Source organism: Lichenostomus cassidix, chromosome 1 (genome assembly GCF_008360975.1).
Source record: "Lichenostomus cassidix isolate B80296 chromosome 1, HeHo_3.0, whole genome shotgun sequence".
In the NCBI taxonomy this organism is placed as follows: Eukaryota; Metazoa; Chordata; class Aves; order Passeriformes; family Meliphagidae; genus Lichenostomus; species Lichenostomus cassidix.
The window spans coordinates 5,290,581-5,312,754 of NC_139479.1; the positions used below are offsets into that span (position 1 = coordinate 5,290,581).

At 42.5% G+C, this 22,174-nt stretch overlaps 1 protein-coding gene across 2 annotated transcripts in view; it reads right to left on the reverse strand.

Moving 5' to 3' along the window:
- Positions 1–6,453: 6,453 nt before the first annotated feature.
- Positions 6,454–22,174, reverse strand: part of LOC146444123 (myelin-oligodendrocyte glycoprotein-like) — a 31,711-nt gene continuing 15,990 nt past the window's right edge. Inside the window, exons 3-7 of one of the 2 annotated variants that reach the window (XM_085047080.1) lie at positions 16,630–16,712; positions 16,157–16,209; positions 11,871–12,209; positions 10,682–10,717; positions 6,454–8,092 (exon numbers count right to left, since the gene is read on the reverse strand). In XM_085047080.1, coding sequence (XP_084903206.1) covers positions 7,989–8,092; positions 10,682–10,717; positions 11,871–12,209; positions 16,157–16,209; positions 16,630–16,637 — 540 coding nt within the window. In that variant the 5' untranslated portion in view covers positions 16,638–16,712 and the 3' untranslated portion in view covers positions 6,454–7,988. Of the gene's footprint in view, positions 9,330–10,681; positions 10,718–11,870; positions 12,210–16,156; positions 16,210–16,629; positions 16,713–22,174 lie in introns of both variants that reach the window. The other variant, XM_085047111.1, reaches the window with a different exon arrangement.

A 22,174-nucleotide genomic window follows, 5' to 3' on the forward strand; every position in this document is an offset into this window, starting at 1 on the left:
GCTTTCCCATCTCTACAGTTCTTACCAAGTGCAGCTGTGGTGGCACAAAGCTTTCTTAGGTTCTGAGTCTTGGATTCAGGTGCCCTGAGAATAAAGATTCTCATTGGAAGAAATTGCTGCTACCATTCAGTGACCACCTTTGGGAAGTTGGTGGCTGGATTATCCAGACGGTGCCTCTGTACAGTCCTCAACTCTTCTTACACTTCTTTTTTAAATTCTCAGAATTTTGAGAGAATGGGTTTTTTTAAGGGAGAAAGAATCATGCCCCAGAATTGCCTTTCATTTTTTATTTTCTCTTTAATTTCCCAGTAATGTTGTGACTACAAATCTTTGATATGTACGTTTTCCAAGGGTTTGGTGCTGTGGGTTTTTGGCTGCATTGGCTTGTCTGGTGGTTTTTGTTTTGGTTTTGGTTTTTTATTATTAGTAGAAAGTTGTTTAACTTTTGTGGAAGAGGTAACTTGGTATCTTGGCTTCCAGCCAGTGTAAATTTGGAGGGAAATTCCAAGTGCACTTGGACATTATTATTAGAGACATTTATCTGCAAATCTGGGATTTTTCTTCCATAGTAGGGCAGATTAGAGCTGGTGAGGGATTTGCTACTTTCAGCCAAGTTGGCAGAAATTTGTGATTAATACATTTTTTTTAAATGCTACCAGAAATCAGAAGTGAAAGAGGCTTCTCGAGCCTCCACCAGGAGTCATGCAATACCTGGCTTACAGATTCCTGATGTTTCTTATCTTTGGGAATCATTTAAGAGCTTTGTCCAACTGAAAGGAAGTTTTGATAAACGTGTTTCTGCTTTTTTTGTGCTTGCAGGGGTGGGAGGAGTTGCTGCCTCAGCTGTGATTCTGCCTGTCCTGTTTTGCCTCACTGATGGTTCCACACAAACCCTGTTTTGTGAAAGGTTTCTCTGTGGTTGTTACAGTGCTCACAAATTTGCTCACTGCTTTTCTCTTCTAAAAGCAGAAACGAGAGTTGGGGTTTGAGAAGCCCTTTTTGTTTGTACCCTTTGGTTTGTGGCTACAAGAGACACTTTTTTGGGGAATAAAAAGCCAGCAGAGGGCACTTGGTGAACAACGTTCTGTGCAGGGTTCCACTAGCCCAGGCATGATATTCCAGCTGTATGACAGCTGGAACATGACAGTTCTGTAGAACAGTTTGGGGTTTTTTTATTACATTTTGGGTGCATAAGGAGAATAAAATAAATATTGCTTCCTTCTGGCTTCACAAAAATAAATAGGACATCAAATTCCATTGCAATGAATGCATTTGTCCTGCTGTCTTGTTAAGGTTCATTTCTTCATCACAGTTATTTCTTATTTATCCCCCTGAAAATATAGTAGCAAATACACCTAAATTAAGCTCTAACCCCTTCCTGTGATATAGCTATCACGGAGAAAATGAGGAAAAGTGCAGTATAAAGTCATAAAAGTACACAGTGAGGTTTGGTTTTGTTGAAGGCAATGGTTTTTTTGGTTTGTTTTTCTTGTTTGTTTGTTTGTTTGTTTGTTTTTAATATGAGTGGTGTTATAGCCAAAATGAAGATTTGTAGGATGGGACTTTTATCAGTCCAAGAAACATCCCTGGAAGGAAACACACTGTTTCTTGAAATGTCTGTGTTTCTGCAAGCTAGCAGTATCTTATTTCTATTTTTTTCAGAGTAAGAGTTTAGATAATCCTCCACCTACAAATAATTAGGAGTTGCCTGCATTGAGTCTTTTATTTGAGGGAGTTTTCTTCTTCCTGTTGCTTCAAGTGCTCAAGGGGAAGCTTGGTTATTGTATGGGTGAGCCTTAGCCCTCAGGAGAATTGAGGAGCTGATATTTGGTTATTTCCTCCAGGGTTATTCCAATGGTGGCAAACATCTCTGCAGAAAGAGAGAGAGAGGGGAAGAGAAGGAGCTAAACTTGGACTATCCCAGAAGTTGAAACAGAAGTTGCAGTGACGATTGTAATGAAGATTGCAACATGATTTCCTTCTGTATATTTTAAAATAATCACCTTCCTTGCTCGTTTTCAGTATTTTTCAATATTCTTTGTTCCTCTGCTGAGTGTCAGGCTATGGAATGACTGCCCTCAGGCTTAGCTGAATTAATGGTGAAACTTCAGTCTTGTGGAAGGTGTCTCTGCCCATGGCAGGGGATTGGAACTGGATGATCTTTAAGGTCCCTTCAACCCAAACCATTCTGTGATTTTATGAATCTGCATCAAATGTGTCCACATTGATTTCTTGCTGATATGAATTGCCATGTCTCCCATATCACATGAAACTAGAGGGAGCTCAGAGAGGAAATCATTAACCAGTTGTCACAGTCCACTTATAAGCAGATGCATGATGGTTCATATCAGCAATGATCTCAGAGTGCAAAAAGAAAAGAAAGCACAAAATCCAACAAGTCAAGGGAGTTAAATTTCAAACCAAAGGGGAACTTTATTAATTTAGCCTGTAAAGCAGCCTGCAATAGAGAAAGAGAGGAAATTGGAAAAAGTTGGGGAGGAAAGGGAAGGAAAGGGGCTATAGCTACCACCACGGGTCCACAGACATCCGGCGTCCCTGGCGTCCCGTCCAGTCGGCGTTCCTTGGCCTCTGCAAAGATCCATGTGATCTTTTGGTGGGGAAGATTTTTGGAATTCAGCCACTCCAAAGCTGTCTTTTATGCTAGTCCATACACCTGGTCCCTCCTTGCCACCCGCCTTTGCTCCCCCTTAATTCTTGTGGAGATTTGCCAAACTCCCCTTGGCAGGGTCAAGGGAGGAGTGTCTGAGGCATGGTCAGCAGGTTTTTCACCATAGTGAATAATGGGTGTCAGGGCTACAGGTGCAAGACCTTTGTCATGTACCAGCTTTGGCAGCACAAGGCCTTTGTTCTGTGAAAAAAGAACCATCTCAGGCAGGTGCCAAGCATTCGTTCCATACCACCTTAGGCAGGTACAGAGCATTCTCTCCATACCAGCTTCAGGGAAGTACAAAGCATTCTCTGTGCAAGTCCTGCACCTGTAGTTTCTGATGAGAAATGTTGAGACAGAACTCGATTCTTTGATCGACCCTTACACCAGTTAATCTGGCCTCATTGTAAACTTAGAAAAAGTACAAGATGATCAAACTAACTCCTTTTTGTGTCTTACCAGTGTCACTGCCAAACACTGAAAAAAACCCCCTCACTTTTACAGTCATTCTTTGGCAATAATAATGTACATGGACCTCTTAAAAATTTCTTAATGTACTGCATTATCAGCCACATGCTCCTGCCATATGGAATATGTAGGTGTAGGCCACTGAGGTACTACAAGTGAGAGAGTGGAGATTACTCCTTAAATGTGTGAATTGTTATTGTGCTCAGTTTTCAATGCCATCCCTCTCATTTCCACTGAAACTCTGGAAAACACAAGTGTTCTTTCCACATTGTGCACAGTGAGTGAACTTTCAACACAGGCACTTCCTGTGTCATCACCCAGGCAAGGAAGGACAACTCAAGTTCTGCTGGTCACTCAAACCTTCCCTTGCAGTCTCCCAAGAAATTGGAATGGTGGTTGAAGATAACCACTGGGAATGGCATTAACTACAGCTCTGGGAAAATATAATAAACAGGAAGGCTCAAACATCTCAAGTACTGCAAATCTGAGTCATAAAAAAGAATTGTAAACAGCATTTAGAGGTCACTCAGCCCCTTCTGCAGTCATGCAGCTCACACTTGTGAGTGAAGGTGCTCATAGCACAGAGCAGCACACAGAAATCACAGCAATAATTATTTTTAAAAACAGATGGATGATGGATGGTACAACAAGGAAATAAATGTTATTTTCTCAGCAACAGCACAGTGTGTAGACTCAAGTATAAAAACTTTATGCCAATGTGAAGCATTTTAAAAAACATGACAGCATCAGAGTCTTACTCATATAATGGCTTTACAAACCAATTTTAATGGGCTTTATTTAGAGGTGATAATCTATTAACTCCAATTTTTTTCAGTAACTTTTCCCAGCAGGCATAAAAACTGAGTTCTACAATTTTTTGGTAAAGTTGGTAGAAATTAAATAATATATAATCTAGCCCATATGGTTAGCCTATTACCCATACCAGGCCCATTAGTAAAACTTGTTAGTTCCATATGCAACACCCTGGATATGTCTGTGTTCTTATATAATTATTACAATGGTCTTGTCTTCAAAACACACCCTGAGAATGAATACATTATTCCATTTATGATACTGGACTTTTAATATATTTCAATTTGTGATCAAGGAATTGTGATGCCCACAGATTAAATGCCCAAGACCACATAAAGCAATAGCCAGGAAGTTTCTCTTGCTGTTGGCACAAAACAAGCTCAAAACAAAGGGAGCAATCTTGACTCAGATTTTTGATCTCTCAGCAATATCCGTTGGAACAAATTGCTCAGAGTCAGCTTTCTGCCCCTAAACCAGGAATTACCTTCCAGCACTGTGCAGGGATGGTGTTGGGGAGCTCCCTGAATTAAAAAAAATCCTTTCAGTTGCCTGCATCAAAAGGGCTTTGTATGGCTTGTCATTGGGAAGATGCTACCATTGAGATCTCTGCATTAGTGTGTTCTGGGTTTGAAGCAATTGGGAAGTTTTCCTCCCTTCTGTGCTGTAAAGGGATTCCTGTAAAAGGCTCTGGTTTGGGGATGAAATGGCAGGGTTACTTTAGCCATGCAGGTGTTACTGAAATGGATTTCTAGAGTCCAGGGTGAGTCTCACAGGTGTCCTTTATGAGCTCAGCCCTGCCAGGGCTCCTCTGGGTCCTTGCAGCTCAGCTCTTGCTGCTGCCCTTGCACCACTAGTGCCCTGGCTTGATCTCTCTTTCCCATCGCTGGCCAAGCAGCAGTTTTTGGAAGGCAAGAACAATTGGCATCAGTAAGCGTAATCATTTGGAAATACCACGAACCTCCTTCTCCTCCTCCCCTTCCTCTTCATTTGTTTGCTCCAGATCCTCATTCTTAAAATTCTTGCTCTTCAGGAAACAGGAACTGCTTGGCCTCTGTTCTAACACCCTATGCTGGGCGTATTCCATGTAGTGATACATTCATGACACTATTTTCTTCTCAAACGGTGAAAAAATAATAATTTAGAAAAAAATAGGAGAAAAAGTAATTATAAACTAGGTGTGGGAATATTTTGATTGTTTTTTTTTTTTGTTTGCTTTTTTGCTGTTTCAAGTTTCTTTTGTGATTCTTGTCAAATGTTGTTCCATACTCAGAAAAGTATGAAAACACTTTTTAATTTCATGTGAAAGTGGAGAAAAATGCTGTTCTTAATATGTAATTAGTGTAGGCTACATCAGCACTCACACAGTGCCTGTTGATCTGGAAAGGATGAAAGGCAGAGCTGTGTGATTGATATGGGGAGGGGAAAGGGAGGAATTGGGGGAGAGGGAGAGCTTTTAAGTGTCTTATGTACACTGTAACTGGAAGACACCTGGGATGAGATATAAACCCAAAATCTGGCCATAGTTTAGAATACAAAGGTTAAGGGAAAAGGGTTAAGGAAAAGGAGAAGGGTGAAGGGAAAGGAGAAAAGAAGGGAAAGGAGATGAGGATATCATTAAAGGAAGAAGACAGCCAAATTACACCTGCACTTCCAAAAAAAAAAAATATCCATCTCCATTGACTAAAAGATGTGACTTGTCTTTTCTGATGTGGCAGTCAGTGCTATGACAAAGGAGTTTTCTAACTCCAGTCTGGATTGTTGCTACATACAGCACTATGTGGGAATGCAATTTGCACAGCTAGAGCAAATTATTTCAGGATGTGCTGTTTCGACATCCCCTTGCCTTGTGGGACCTTTGCAAAGAGCTCCTAAAAGGCACTGGCTCCCAGTTTGTTTTCAAGTGTGACTCAAAACACGGAATTAGCTTCCAAATTAGGTATGGTTTGAAGTCCTTGCTCCTGACAGAGTGCTTTTATCCTAGCAGCCCTCTGGCCAGGGGCATTGCTGCCAAGGGAATTTGTCTCTGGTCTCTCTCTGCCTGACCATCCATCAGAGCTGTGTCTGGACACGTGTGAGGGATTCTCTTCTCACACACAGCTGGCACCAAAATGTTGAGATTCTTTCACTGAACAGCCCTAAACCCCTCAGGGGATTTAAAAGATGTGTACAAGTGGCTTTGAGGGACATGGTTTAATGGTGGACTTGGCAGTGCTGAGTTAAGTTTGGACTCGATGATCTTTTCCAGCCTCAACTCTCCTGGGATTCTACACCTTCTGAGAAATGCTGGGCTGCTTGAGTGGCTGTTAGATTTTTAGAAGTCACAGAGTCCTTGAGATGAGGGCAGGCAGTTCAGACTTTTAGGGCCAACACAACTACACACGTTACCTTTTAAACTTTCTGATTCCAGAGGAGCCTCTCTAACTGTAACTGTAGGAACTAACTGTAGGAACAACTGGAACACAAACAAAGAACTCTTATAGGCCAAGTAATTGCTCTCATCAGGGTTTTTGTTTCATTTTTGGTTTTTATTTTTAATAATTTTTTTTCTTGAAAAACACATGAAATCTGAGGCAAACATTTGGAGGGTGGGACACAAAAAGACAGTCATAGTATGTACAATTCTTACAGTCAAATCTCTCTGTGCAGTTGGACTCCAGCTGTTACTGGGCTGCTCTGTACCCAGGGTAGCCAAATACCAGCTGAGCTTCAGTGCAGCAGCAGCAGCACAGGATTTTCTCTCTCTTTCCCACCACGGGGAAAGGGCTTTTAGTTAAGAAACCGAAAGCTAACTGCCTTCTTTACTTCCATTTTAAGCCCTGATTTACTCTGTCCTTTCCTTGCCACAACAAACTTGTCCCTCCATTGAAAAAGAAGCTGCAGCTGTTCCAAATCCCAATAACCTCGTGTGCATGCTGGTGAGTCACTGTCCCTGCGGAGGGCTCAGCAGCAGAGTGTGCTGCAGTCACTGCTGACCACCAGCCCGGGGGGTAGTTCTGTTCTCTGGACAAATTTTTGGTTGTGAAATAGGGTAGTTGAAGCTCTGGCCTGAAACAAAACTAATGCACTTCCTCGACTTTATTTGTACGCAGGATCCTTTCGACCCCAGTTTTACACAGGATATCTTTGCTACTTGAATTGAACATTTCCAGAAATAAACCCATTTAGTTTCTGTAAGTATCAGTTGCAATGATTCTGATGAGTTTTTAAATACTTCCTCCCCCCTCCATAGGTACCATTTTTAAAGAAGAATTGTCACAGTAAGAATTTCTCATTGCACTGTTCTGGCACAAGAATCCAGCTTTGCCATGTTTCATGGCAAAAAGAGACAATACTGAATTCAGCCTGCTGAAGTTTCTGGCTAATTTAGCAGTGGATTTTGTAGTAATACATCACTTCCTTCCTCTGTGTGGATATTTTATGAACTTCTACCCTCTTTCTCCGTCAGCTTTTCCCTTCCACTGCAGAAATTCTACATTTCTTATGAGAAAAGGGTTCTTACTGATAGCCCATGACGCTTAAGAGCAAAAACAGAAGCTGAAGTTCCACAGGATCAAGTTTCACAAGGTTTCCATCCTTACACTTCACAAAGTGGGAGTGTCTTCCTACTTCCAGTTTTTGTCTGACACACAGGGTAGTCACTCCCACTCCTCCTCTCAGTTGTCTTGAAGGACAGCAGATGAGATGAAAAGATCTCATGAGGATCAATTACATTGTGATCCTGGAGTTTTGGGAGTCTTTTATCCTGCCATTAAAGCAAACCCAGAGGATCCAAAATAAATTGTATATCCTGGCAGCACTAGAACTAGACTCCAAGAAATGAATGAAAAAGCAGATTTACCACCTCAGAGTTCTGCTGCCCTTGGCTGTGTGGAACACCAGAATGTGGGATGGAAACACCTCATGCTTGTTCTCTTCTCAGCTCTTGGTGCTTCCTTCCTGTGGCTCTGGAATGGGTGTCACACTGACCCCTCAGAGCTGCTCGGCCCACAAAGGTCCTCTGGCGAGGAGAACTTCCCAAAGTCCAGGTTGGCTTCCCCAGTTACAAGTGCCAAACCCCCAGGAGCACCAGGGGGAGGAAGGAGAGGGGAAGCATAGCCAGACTTGGCACATCTCTGGGGCTTCTGGAAGAAATCTGGCTCTGCCCTGAAAAATTGAGAAAGGGAAAGTCAGCATGAAAGTGGTGGCTTGACAAAAAAGTGTATTTGAAGTTTGCATGACACACATTTTACGTGATGGAAGATTGTTTTTAAAACAGTGGATTTTGGCTCATTTCCTAAATTCTCCTTTTGTGTGTGTACACAGTCCAAACAAAACAGTCTCAAGGTACTGTGACAAATCATTTTTCCTTCTTCATAGAAAAGGTGCAGAAACTCAGCAACAATGAATGTAACTTTTCTGTATGACTGAGAATCCTTGTTTAAAACCCTGACAGAAGAGCAACAAGCAGCCAGCTTGGTGCTGTGCCTGCCCATGGCAGAGGTTTGGAACTGGATGGTCTTTGAGATGCCATCCAAGCCAGGACATTCTATGATTTTGGGATGAAAATATATTTTCACTCTTCCTGCTCATGCCCTGAGGCAGATGCTTTGATTAAGAGTCCATAAATAATGGTAATAAATATTAAAAGATTTAGGCCACAGACACTTTAGGGGGCAGCAGCACTGTGCCACTCTTGGTACAAAACACACAATATGGACACAGAACATAAATTTCCCTTGGCACAGGTGACACCTTCAACCTGAGCTGGATGCACGCAGGTAAAAAGAGATTTTCAACCCCTGCCTTAAACAGAAGAGAATTTTTTCCTGTAATTGTTCAGGTCCAAGTCCTTCTCTGAGCAGGTCAGGCTCTATATTGGTTTTTACATCACCAGCCTAAGGCTGTTTGTGTTGCTGTGATATCAGCTGTCAGGATCTCACTGTAGTTCACTTATCCCTAGCCTGGGTGCTTCCCCTGTTCCTAGAAGGAGTTTGTGATATTAATGTGTAGAGAGCAAGTAAACATCAGGTAGTCCTTAGTAATGCTTGGAAATAAATGTAGGATTGGAACAACAAACCTCCTGGCCTTTTGTGTCCTCTCCCAGGCCAAAGCTTTTTCACTTTACCCAGAAAAAGTGATAAATCACTTTTATTGAGCTAGAAGGAGTCTTGCAAAACACTCAGAGTGAAAGTAAAATTTGGCTCTTTAAAGTAATTGCAAAAAATAAACAATACAGCCAGCAAACAAACAGAAATGTAGCCATAGTGAAACAGATCAAACCTGTTTCTGCTTTACATAAAAATAATATTTGTTGATCTGGTTGACTGTGAAATGTGAGAACTGTTCCTGCATATAATGTCTTTGTTCTCAGCAGGTAATTTTTTAATTTCCTAAGTCTCTTCTGAAATAAAGAAGAATATAAAACAGATTGCCTTTCTCCCTTCCATAAGAAATTGCTGAAAATAATAATAAAAAAAAAAAGGAGCTGTGGCTGATTATTTTCTTTAAAAGAAGTTGACAACAGGAAATATATTTTTCCCTTTTGGAAAAAGTTACATTAAAAAAGTTAGGCTTTTGTTCTTTCCTCATCCCCAAGTCCCTCAAAATCCAGCAGTACAAGAACCATTGGGTATAAAAGGTGTGTGATTCAGTTTGTATAGCAAAGTGAAACATTCCCCCTTTGTCCCAATGAGTTATTTGTTTTTCCCTCAATGAAAATCTCTTTTCATAACAAGAAATATTGAGAGATAGTTGTCACATAAGGTGTTGGCTGAGTCAAACATATATACAACTATCTCATTTAAATCCAACACACTTACATTTGGTTTTGAGAATCTTCTACTGCTTCTGCATTAAAAAGTTTGACCCTCGATAATTACTGATTTCTTGTGGAAGGTAAGAACTGGAGATATTCTAACTCCTGTTCTGTTTGCTTTTATAAAGCAATATGAAGGCAAATAATACCATCTTAAATTTAACTTCATGTGTTTTGAAGATCTTTAAGCCAGCTAGACTACCCATCTTAGGTCTAAAAATGGATATTTCCTGCATTTTTTTCAAGTTGTTTTTTGCTCATGAGGCACAAAACCTGATTTTTTTCAGTGTGATCATGAGCTAAAACACTGGAACATTTCTCTTTCTTAGTTTCTATTTGAGTTTACTGCAGCCCAATCTGTCTGTAATGTTATATCTGAACTTATAATGTTAACTGTAATCTGAAAATTGTTATGTAAAGGATCGTATCTTCCAGCTCCACTGAGTAAAATACAAATTGCAGCTGTTGATTTTATATGACAAAGTGTTGCAGGTTTGATGCCAGTTTAAGACTTTGTAGCACTAATAAGAATCATTTGCCTTGCAAGGGGGATTTTTAGGGAAGAATTTACTGACAGTGGTATCTAAAAACTGGACATCCCTTTTGCATTTAATTCACTCCAGAAGTGTTTACAAATTATCTTAGTGTCCTTACTTCTCTGTAATGAATTAAACCTAGAAAATAACATCTGTACTATATTGCAAAATTGCCTTTGGATGAAATCTACCATAATTTCCCAGAAGAACTTATGTGGAGTCATTAACCATGTATTTTTAAAATATGTATTAGCAAAAGGACCCCCCAGAGAATAAGCCCCCTGAGTTTATTGTACTTTCTCTATTCAGCCCATTTTACCCATTCAGCCCAATCTTGCAAACACAAAATAAAGCACAGGATAATCACTCAGACACTCAGCAAGTTAAGGAGTATTGCCTTACCAGAAGGGAAAGGTGGCTTCTCAGTCATAGGTGGATCTGGAAATAAACCCACAGTGACCAAAGTCAATTGTTTGAGCCTAGAAGTTTTTCCTGTTTTTCTGCTCATTGACCTAAGGGTTAATGATCTTTTTCTTACTGAGGAAGAATACATTTGTCAAACAAACTGAACGTTTCAGTATTATCACGAAATTAAATCAAAGACACCTTAGTGCTCCTGAAAACTAGATCATGGAAACATTTTGATTCTGCATTTTTGAAACACTTTTTAAGTGTTGAATCCTGCAAAACATTTCACTTCGAAATTTTCTGAGCAAATGTATTCCACTTCAGACTTTGAAAACATTTTTCTCTTGAGAATTATGTGCATTAAAAGAAAGATATTAAAAGGTTTATGTGACTTGAAAACAATTTTTTCTGCTTTAAGCAGAATTAAATCTATGTGATTGAACATAATGAAAGTTTCCAGCTGATTTATTCAAGCAAGAAACCTTGAAAAGGTATTATTTGTTTTGATGTGTTTGACTGTCTTATTTTTTAGCTTTTCTTTTTCAGTTGGTCAGCTGGTCCAACCCAATGCCTCATCCTCCTGGTGGCTATACTTGTAGGTATTTCAAACATGTTATCTCAGTTGTTTGGCATTATTCAAACATGTGTTATGGTCTCACTCATTTTCCTAAGGAGGAAAAATAATAATTCTTGTTTCACCTGTCCAGCTATACCACCAGATCCACATCTTCCAGCTGCAGGGGAAAAGGAAAGTAGCAACTGGATGTCATTCCTCTGCAAGGGTCTGTGACCTGGGCTTTGGATCCAATTGATTTTAAACATCTATTGCACAAACTAACATGCAAACAGTGATTAAACTCTCCTGTTCCTCTGGGGCAAAGTGGATCAAGGACAGTGCAAACCCATAAATAACCAAATGCTTAAATTTGGGGACATTATTCATTAATGTCTCCTGCAAAGGAGAGGGAAGAGGAAAGTGCTTTGCCTTTAGGAGTTCTGAAGCTTAACAAAGAGGATTTTTCTTTTCTTTCTCACATATTCTTCCAACAAAAGAAAGGAATAGAATGAAACTGAGTGAAAAATTGCTTTAAAATTTGAAGTCATCCCAGTCAATGGCTATACATGGCTTATCAACAAGAAATGTTGCCCTCAACTCCCTCCCTCTGAACTGAAAAAATCTTACCTGATACATTGAGTTTAATTTTTGATTTCTTTGTTTGATGATCCTCAGTCTGTCTGTAGATGCAGGTATATTCATTAGCATCCTTTAACTGGACGTTGGAGATCTTTAAGGAAAGATTGCCATGCTTCATCTGGTCCAGAAAAAGACTGGTTCTGCCCTGGAAATCTTTGTCCTGGACCTTCAGGGAATCCTGCCCATTCTGAAAGAAGTGCACTATCTTCCTGCCAATCTGCCAGTAGAGCATGGACTTGGAAAGGCTCAGCTCTCCAGGAGGGCTGGTGCTGCAGGGCAAAACCACAGTGTCTCCAACAAATGCATGGCACGAGGTGTCCAGCTGACCTGGAATAAAAACCACACAGCTTTGTCAGTGTGCAGCAGAGACAGAGACACCAGGTTCCTCATAGTTTGGCTTCACCACATTAGTGCCAATCTCCTTCCCAAATCCTCCTGCTTCCAGCTGTGCAGCAAAACAGATGTTGGTACAGGCAAGCTGCCTTCACTTTCTAAGTGTGGATTTTGCTTGTTGCCACTTGTCTCCTGAGTTGGTGAGTTTTCTTCCAGCTTCCAGGGGTTTTTGACATCAGGTGTCTGATTTGACTTTAATTAATCAGTCAATTCACAAGAGGTTAAAAGGAATGCAGGGAAGTGAAGGTGGGCAGACATGATTAAACAAGTTCTGGTTTTGTAGGAAGTCTGGCTGAAAAAAAAGGAGAAGTGTGAAATGACTGCTAGACCAGGAGAAAACTCCTGGATGAGTTTGCTCTCCCACAACTCCCATTATTTGGCTACCAGATTGTGATTCCTGACTTGTAAATAATGTGCTGGAGGCTCCCATCTCCCTTCCCCTGCAAAATCTTGCAGAGGGTCAGATAGAACAGGGTTTTTTTCTGCAGGTCTGGCTTGGTGCACTCTTTGTAACCCCACTCTGGTGCTCTCTCATGCTCTTTGGTGTTACTCTCCAGCAGCCCAGGAAGAAGAGTCTGTCATTCCCACTTTAGATAAATGATTTTTGCAAGACCCTGGGGAGATTTGGTGTCCTAGACACCAGGCAGAGGTGTTACCAACATTCCCAACCAATTCCAGCACATGCAGAGCCAAGATGAAGATATCCAGCAGGTGAACAAACAGGGCACAGGCAGGGCAGGCAGCCAGCTGCACCCCACTCACACACATTGTTCATTTAATAACTGTGATGCCAATTGTTTCTATAAATCCTTCCAAGTTAGCTGAAAACACACCAAAATTTGCAAAAATGGGTGTGTCTGCCACTATCATGTAGGACAGTTCCTACCAGATTGTAGTGCTACCTTTTCTAGGGGAAGATGTGGGTTATGGAATGTTTTTATGTATTTATAAAGCATGGACAACTACGTATTTGCAGCACAGAATGTGGGCTTAAACTAGCACTCTGTTTCATAAAATAGGTTTATAAATTAAAATGCAGATTAATTAATTTGGAAGGACAAGTTATTCCCAGCATGGAGCAGAACAAAAGCAGCATGAGTCTGTGACTGTGCCAAGAAGAAAAGCTAAAATTCACTGTGAAACAACTCAATCTGCTTCCATGGCCACAGTTCTATGAAGCACAAGGGACAAGTAACTAGACTCACTATTGAATTAAATACTCTTGGTTGCAGTGGGGTCATTCCTGTGTTTTTGGCTTGCATCAGCTCTCTGTATATGACAGGCTAAAGAGCAAAGAGAGTCCCAGTTTCCCCTTGAAGTCATGACATCAGCCAGGGCTCAGCTTGTCACATGCTCAGGCCTCTGTTTCCATCCCAATCAGCCTTCTGTGGTGTCACACTGTGTTTATCCAGACACGAAAGCAGAAGGAAAAGTGTAATACAGACGGCTAAATCTCAGAGCCAAGTAAATGTCTTATCTCCACACATCTGGTTTCCTTTGGTTTTCAGAGTTTTCAGCTGAAAATCCCAGTCCAATTTGCCCAACATTGTCAAATTTATCTGAAAAAACCACATATCCTAAGTGCTTTTTCTGGTTAGCATTGGAAGGAAATTCCCCTTGTTGTGTGGAGAGCTCAGCCATTTGGTCATTACACTTTGGCCACAACAAAAAATTCTTCCCAGGGTGATTAAGCTGGGAACAGGCTGCCCAGGGAGGTGGTGGAGTCAGTGTTCCTGGAGATATTTCAGGAAAAGCTGGATGTGGCACTCAGTGCCATGGTCTGGATGACAAGGTGGTGTTTGGCCACAGGTTGGATGCTCTCAGAGGTCTTTTCCAACCTAAATGGTTCTGTGGTTCTGTGATTTTCAGGATATATCAGTCGCTGGCCAGGTTTTGCTTCTCAGAGGGAACTAGAATTGTAACTAAGCTCAGCCTCCACTGTGCCCCTTCAATCCCTGTGCCCTGCAGCCAGTGCCATGGCCAGGCAGGGCCACCAGCTGTCCCCAGCACACCTCCAGAGGCCACCACTGCATGAGGAAGGGCAGGGAGAGGCCTGAGCCACATCCCTGAGCTGTCTGAGGCTGGGGAGCTGGGAAAGAACACTCAGCAGTGTCCCTCTGAAAGCAGATTGTGGTTATGGCTGGCTGTGGTCAGGAAACCACAGCAGGAGCTGAATGTGCCTGAGGCTGCTGCAGGTGGTTGGGAGGCATTGGAAGAAATGAGCCTCCAGAAGAGCTTCCTGGGGGGAAAGTTAGGGTGAAAAAGCACCTGGTGGGTGCTGTTAGGAGAGAGGGTGCTTGCAATGCTTAGTGTTGCACAGGGATGAAGAACAGACGATGAACAGAATTTGTAGTTTTGTTGACAAAAACAGGCAATAAGGATCTTCTCAAAGAGCTGAAGAGGGAGGAAGAAGGTTGGCTCTGTCTCCTGACTCTGGACACTTGTAAATTTGATAATGGTTTTGGAAATACACCTCTTTGCTCTTTTTCTGAAGATGGAGGGCATCACTGTCTGGCATATCTGAGCTGAGACATTCCCTTTCCTTTTCCTCCATCCCATGGTGTACAAACCCTGTTACACTTATAGGGACTCAATGAACACCCACAGGGTTCAGCCCACCCTGCCCTCACTGCTGCCAGCTGGTAAAACCAGGGCAGGAGGAGGCAAAAAAGGAGGCACTGCTGAAGTTGGTTGGGACAAGAGCAGGTGACTGAAATGTGCTGTGATGAGTTATTTAATGAGTTCACAGCTGCATGAGGTCTTTTGTAGATGGGGAGAATAGACTTCTGGGGGTAACTCAAATGTCCTTATAGAAGCCAGACTTGAGAGGAAGAAAAGTCATCCTGAAGGCTGGTGATGCTGTAAACTTTCCCACTGAGGCTGTTGATACACCAGGAGATGTGGAAGCAGGGAGCTTCCTGACCAGAAAACTGCAGCAGCCTTGTGGTGGCAGCTGCTGCTGAGGAATGTAAATCAGAATTAATAGTGCTCATCTCACCTACCAGGTAAGCTTTGCTTGCAATGGAAGGGGCAGTTCTCTGTCTTAGAGAAGAAGAATTTTGGGACACAGCTTTCACTTGCAGTTGTGAGGCTTGAATGGAAAGTAGGATGAGTTTATTTTGTGGATTTTTTTTTTTTTTTAATTATGTGTTTTAAATGCTGCTGAAATGTTTAAGCCTGTTAAGATGAATGAGACTATTTAACCAAGCTGTAAGATTCCTATTAGGAGAAAACACTGCTGCTTCAGCAACCAAAGTGTGGTGCAGGGAAGCTCTTAAAGATTGGGTTTTGTTGTTCTGACCTTGTTTTCCAGGTGAAGTGTAACATCCTTAACCACCACAGTATGTGCAAATATGAGGCACTTCTGGGCAAACAGGAATTCTGACCACACGCAGAGGTCTTACTTGTGCTGACTTTAAACCTCAATAAGGAAATTGCACCTTGTATAAAGCTGCCTCAACAGCACATTCTAGTCTATTCTTTTCATAGGGAAGATCATATCTAATTCCTATAATGTCAGAAACTCAGCCCTGCTAGATCTAAGCAGAAGCAGGATGGTTGGGGGTTGTAAAGGATGAGATTCCAAGTCATCTTTAATAGTATGAAAATGGTAGGGTAGTTTTGAGGATGTGGCAGGATAAACTTTTATAATTGAAGGTTTATGGGTCTGAAACACCTTAATTCTGAAAACCACTTCTTTTGGATACAGAAGTTTACCTGAAGGTTATGACCTGTACTTGCAAACCTTGGATTGTGATGAAATACATGCAAAGCAATGCATTAATTAGTTTTGTTTTGCTCCAGGATTCTGTTTACAGCTTGTGTGTTCACATGTAAATGCTCCTGCAAATTCCTAGGTGTATACATTGTGGAATATTTACCTCTGGGTAGAGATGCAAGCAGTGAGCAGGCAACCATCCAGAGAGCAGTCTCCCTAATGAGGAGGAGAGAGAAGAGAGAAAGGTCAAATGCTTTGTTAGAATGCCAGGGCAGGGATCAAAGACCTTGTCTCTGGTGTAATTTATGCCATCTTTCCCAGCTTCCTCATCTGTGGTGGTAATTTTGATACGAAGCTGGGTGGGTTAGAAACCCTGGCTTGTTTTGCCATCCAGTCTTGGTGTGGGTTTTATCTCCTGCCTGTAGAACTGAGGTTTCTCAGTGGCCATAATGGGATGAGGCTTCATTTGCCACCACCAGACCTGTACCTCCCTCTTGCCTTCTCATATGGACAAAGTTAATTACATCTATACAGTCATAGTTTGATCCTGAGATTATTTGCTGTTGGTAATTAAATGAAATCCCTTCTGCTTCCAAACTCCAGCTGCTTCACAGCCCAAGGAAAAGCATAGCTTACCATTTCATTTTTGTGCCTTCTAGCTCCTGGGAATCTGTCCCTGTCAGGAGCTTCACCAGACACTTCAGCTGCTCCTTGTGTCTCTGCAAAGAGGGAAAGGCTTTTAATTTTTGTTGTTATAAGTGTCTCTTATGAGAGAATAGGCTATTTACTGGTACTTCATTTGCTGTTTTATTTAATTTCTTGTATTTAAAACATGGTGTATTATTATATAATCTCTGTGTATGTATAATTTATACTCTGTGTATATAGATTCTCTGCATGTTTGCATTCTGGATACACTCTGGCAATACCAAGAAGGAATTTTCCTGTGTAGGGTGGATGTGAGTCACAAGCCCTGCACTGACTAGCCCTCAGATTTCAGCCCAGTGAAGGGATTCTTGTTCTGCAGCCAGCTGAGATCAAAGAGAGTGGAGAAACCTGATGGGTGCTGCATTCATCAGAAGGTGTGGGCACCATCCTACAAACTGCCAACCACCACCAAAGCTGCATATCTACCAACAAAATAATAACCCTGTAAGGAAAATGATGCCTGAAAGAGCTTATTTGAGGAGGATTTTAAATCGGGTACTTCGTCAGGAAAAGAATCCAGAAGGTGGGGGGGGGGAGGGAAATGAAATGTGGGGTTTGGGCTTCCTTTTGCCATCCTCACAGGATCTCATAGCTTAAGGAGTACACATATCTGAGTGATTGTTCCTCCCTCTGTCTCCAGAGATGATGCTGTAATGGTAGAAGTGGTTTAGCCAAGGTTCTCTGCCAGCTGAGGAAGCTCTGTGTGGGGAAGGTGCTGCTGCTGCTCTCCTGCCTGTTGCTGCTGGGATAAGCAAGATCTGGATTTCTGTGTTCCTCCCTCTCTCCTCATGGCCAAGCCCTGGTTATGCTTTATTCAGCAGCCCCTTCCTGGTACTCAGTGCAAGCCACCTGCCAGTGTTGGCTTCTTTGACAGGAAACCAGTGTGTCCTGCAGTTTCTGATGAATTCCTGGGGTTGCCTCCCTCCCCACTGGAGGAGGTTACTGCTTCAGGCAAGGGTGTACATTTATGGAGGCTTATTCCATAATTTTTTCCTTCCTGCCTATCTGTTGTAAAAGAAACTGAGGCACTGATGGTCACTCCTGTCACAGAATCATTTAGGTTGGAAAAGGCCTCTGAGACAGAATCTATCCTTGGTCTGATCACCACTTTGCCACCCAGAGCAGAGTGACATGTCTAGCTGTTTCCTGAACCCCTCCAGGGGTGGTGACTCCACCAGCTCCCAGTGCAGCCTCCTCTGATGCTCAACAACCCTTTCTGTGAAGAAACTCCTCCTGATGTCCAGCCTGACCCTCCCCTGGGGCAGCTTGAGGCTGTGTCCTCTCATCCTATTCCTGGTTTCCTGGGAGAAGAGCAGAGCTTTGTGCAGATGTTCCACTCCACCTGAGGCTGCAAAAATACCAAGAAAAACTTGTTCTGCTGGACCAGAGCTCCTCACCAACCTCTCCTGGTAGGCAGCACAAGGTCTCTGGCTGTGCTGACGGTGTCTGGCCCAGCAGATGATGCTCCATGGCACTGTGGCCATGTCCACTCTCTGCAGGTAAAGGTGGTCCTTATGATAATCTCCTTAGTCAGAAACAGCCACAAATTTTGGTAATTGTGGCCACCTAACAGGCCTTTTTTAAGATGCAGTAGCAGCAGACAGGAAGGACCCACAAGTCAGAGCTCCTGAAAATCGTGTTATTCTTCTGGAGGGTCAGTCATTTCCTAACAGTTTTGATTCTGACTCCAGAAAAAACATGAGGGTGGTTGTTCCAGCCCAGCTGGTTTTTTTGTGTCCCTGGCTTACACCCACAGAGTCCCTGTGGGGTTTCTGGTTCTCACAAATGCCTCTTCAGAAATTTTGGATTGGGGAATCACAGAGATCAGAGGTGAAATAGCAAATTGCATCTGAATTGTGTGTGAATGTTGAGCTCTCTTGCCATGCACATGCTGTTGTTACTTCCCTGCCGAAGTGAAGCTTGTTCATAAAGAAAGAGCAATGCAGGTCTGTTTTAAGGAAGCAGAATCTAACCACAGGAATGCTTCAGATGGGTCTAGCTGCAGCACCTGACCCTTCATTTAGCTTAATTCACTGCTGTTTAGTTGAAATAACATTTCTGCCTGGTTTGAGCTGACTGAGCTTGAGGTTCCTGGTACCTTAAAGGGGAGATCTGTTCCTGTCTGTTCAGTTCAGCTGGTGTAAGATGTTTTATGCACCATGTGGATAAGCACTTAAAACATGTTTGATATTCCATTTTTCTTATTTTCCAGTGCTGGTTTAAACAAAATGGAAATCAGGAAAATAACAATATTTTTCTTTGTAATTAAAAAAAAAATTAAAATTTGACCCATTTATTGTTCATTTTAATCATACAAAGGAGTTATATAGGACTTTTCCTTTTTTCCCCCAGAGGTTAAAATAATTAACTGAGTAAGGCTTTGCAAGGAATAATCACTGCCTGAAGAATTCAAATGCTAATTAATAACTCCTTAACACACTAACCTACCTCAAATAACTGAGGCATTGGGTGTAATTAAAGTGTATGATTAAATTGTAAAGTGTATTATTAAATTGTAAAATTATGATCTTCTTGACAATCTCTGTCATCCAACCTTTGTGTCACATGTGCAAAGCCATTTATTGAGCATGCTATCTCAGCCTGCAATAAAATTAATCAAGTAGGGAAGTAGAATAGCAGGAAGTAGAATTTGCTTTTTGTCCCAAAGCAAATGGATTGCAATTGTCCCTTTCCAGTGCAGGAGGGATGGGGGTGACAAAGGGTCTAAATGCTGCTGTTGAAGGCTTAGTGCTCTTGGAGCACTAAAACTCTCCTGTGTGGTGACCCCAGAGAGTGACACTGAAATCAAAGTTGTGAGCTGAGCAGGCAGGACAAACTGAATGCACTGATTTGCTTTGTCATCTTTTCCACTTCATTTGCCACCATCCAGCACTGAATGAATGGTGATACAAGGTGGAGCAGACACCAGCTGGAGAAGGTATCAGTAATCCTACAAGGATTAGCCAGAATCACCCAGCAGAGGAATGAAGGCTGCTGCCAAGGTGGAAACTTCTCATTGTGCCCCTGGCAAAGCTTCATAGCTTAGTCATTGGTAATTTTTCCTAGTATGTTTTTCTTTCCCCTCCCTCCCTTGTATGCCTCTGGCTTTTGAGAGCAGATTTATGCACGGTGACTGTTGTTGCTCCCTGTAGGAGGGTGGGGGAGGCTCCTTTTCCCATGACTTTGTGAAATCCTGAGTGAACCCTAAACAGAAAAATGCCACTTTGCTATTCCTTACCCACATCAAGGCAACTTTGTCATTTCTTTAAACGCTCTCCTCTTATGCAACCACAGTGACAGTCCTTTTACCTTTAGCTAAAAGCCATTAGTTAATAGAAAGCTAATGAGTGAGTTTGCAAGTGGAAATTACAGTCTGGTTTCTTAGAGAAAGTTTTATGATGTAACAGTCTGTACCGAAACTGAGTGATTACTTCTGGTCTTATCTGAAAGCAGCCTATAAACAACATGGGGCATCACTTACAGACCTCTCCTATAATTAGTGCAAGGAGAGAGAGTTAAGACATCTTGGAGAGGGATACATGCTGATGTGTAGTCAAAACCAAGAACCCTTGAAGGGAAAGCCACTGTAATTTGTGAAATTACCCTAATTTGAAACCAATCTTCTGGAAATTTGTGAGCAGTGGCAGTGAGTGTATCTGTAGCTACCCTTGTGGCTCAAAGCAGTGGGGAGGAGTGTCCTCTGCTTCCTTGGGGACTGCCTGGGGCTCCAGGCTGCAAAATGTGCTGTGGTGACAGCTTGGATTGGGATCCTCATCTTGAGGTGCCCTGTGTGGGTAGCTGGCCAGGTTTTCAGGTTTGTTTGTTTTAGCAAAGTTTCTGCTGTTGTAATTCTCTGGATTTGCCCTTCTCTGCCGTGCACTGGAGCTGTGTGAGCTCTGTCCATGCTCCCTCTCTGTGCTCCAGTCACTCCAGCCCAGCTGGAGAGGTGGTGGGTGGGTGGGTGTGGTGCTGCCTTTGGGCTTTCCTGTGTTTCCCCATGCTGCTGGAATTTCCCATCGCCTCTTCTAGGCTTGTTGTGGCCACAGACAGGCTCTGGGGACTGAAAGATTATCAGAGGCATATCTGATCTGGAAAGATTTTCCTTCTTGGGGATAACAAAGGAATGAGTGATGGTGCGTGGTTTGCTCCTGGTGGAAAGCTGTAGGATCACAGAGTCATTAAAGTTGGAAAAGACTTTTAAGATCAAGTCCATTTGTCAACCCAGCAACACCACCATGTTCACCACTAAACCATGTCCTCAGGTGCCACCTCTGCATGGTTTTTTAACATTTCCAGAGACATTGACTCCACCATTTCCCTGGGCAGCCTGTTCTAGTGCTTTACAACCCTTAAATTTTTTCCTAATATTTCATCTAAACCTCCCCTGGTGCAACTTGAGGCCACTTCTCATCCTGTCACTTGCTGTCTGGGAGAAGGGGCTGACTCCCACCTGGCTCCAGCCTCCCCCAGATAGCTGTAGAGAGTGATAAGGTTCCCCCTGAGCCTCCTTTTCTCAGGCTGAACACCCTCAGCTGCTCCTCACAGGATTTGTGCTCCAGACTCTTCCCCAGCTCTGTTGCCCTTTGTTTGTCCCATATAGGTACTGCAGCAGGAAATTGCACACCCTCCCTGGCTTTTAATAAACAGCTTTGGTAAGGAGGAATTTATCCCTTTGTACAGAAATAGGGGAAACAGAAATTACAGTTCATAACAGCTCATTTTCCAGGATTCAAACACAAGCATCTTCCCGAAGGTTTGAAGGAAAATAGCAAAACTCTAGAGGTGTTTGGCCAAAAATGGACTGTGTGTGACCTTGCACACTTAGCAAACTGGAAGCCTCAGGAAACTAGACTGTGTTCTTGATTTCAGAATAGCCTTTCTAAATAGCTCCCAGACTGAAGCGAAGTAGTTTGTGGCTTTGCAAAAGGGGAAGGGTTTGGTGGCTCAGGGGACTGGAGCTAAAATTGGCACGTTTCATTTCAAGTTTCGGGGGGAAGGAAGCACGCTCTTGGTCTGCAAGTGAACAGGATTCAACCCTGAGCAAATGATGCTACAGTCTTGTGGGTGTTTAGTGGTTTCATGTTAATTCTGGTCTGACTGAATTCTCACATGGTCAAGATGTGTGGCATCCATATTTCCAGCTGTTATTTCGGAGGAATTTTGTCTGCCATCTGCTTGATTCCCCTGTGTGAAGGCAAACCCAAGACCCAGAAGGATGTTTGGACACAGATTCCAGAGGGACATTGTGTCCCTGCTGCCTGTTTGGTCAGTGTCAGGCAGTTTGGCATGACATCTGCCTGTAATTTTCAGCAGTTGGCCCTCATCCCATTCTCTTAAAACATGCTTTTTTCTCTGAGTGAGATAACTTTTGTGCCAGATTGAGCATTTACCCTTTTAAGAGAACCCTGCTGCTGTATGGCAGGGCAGTGCCTTTCATTTCCTTTCTTCCTCTTGGAAAGACTCTTGGCACAGG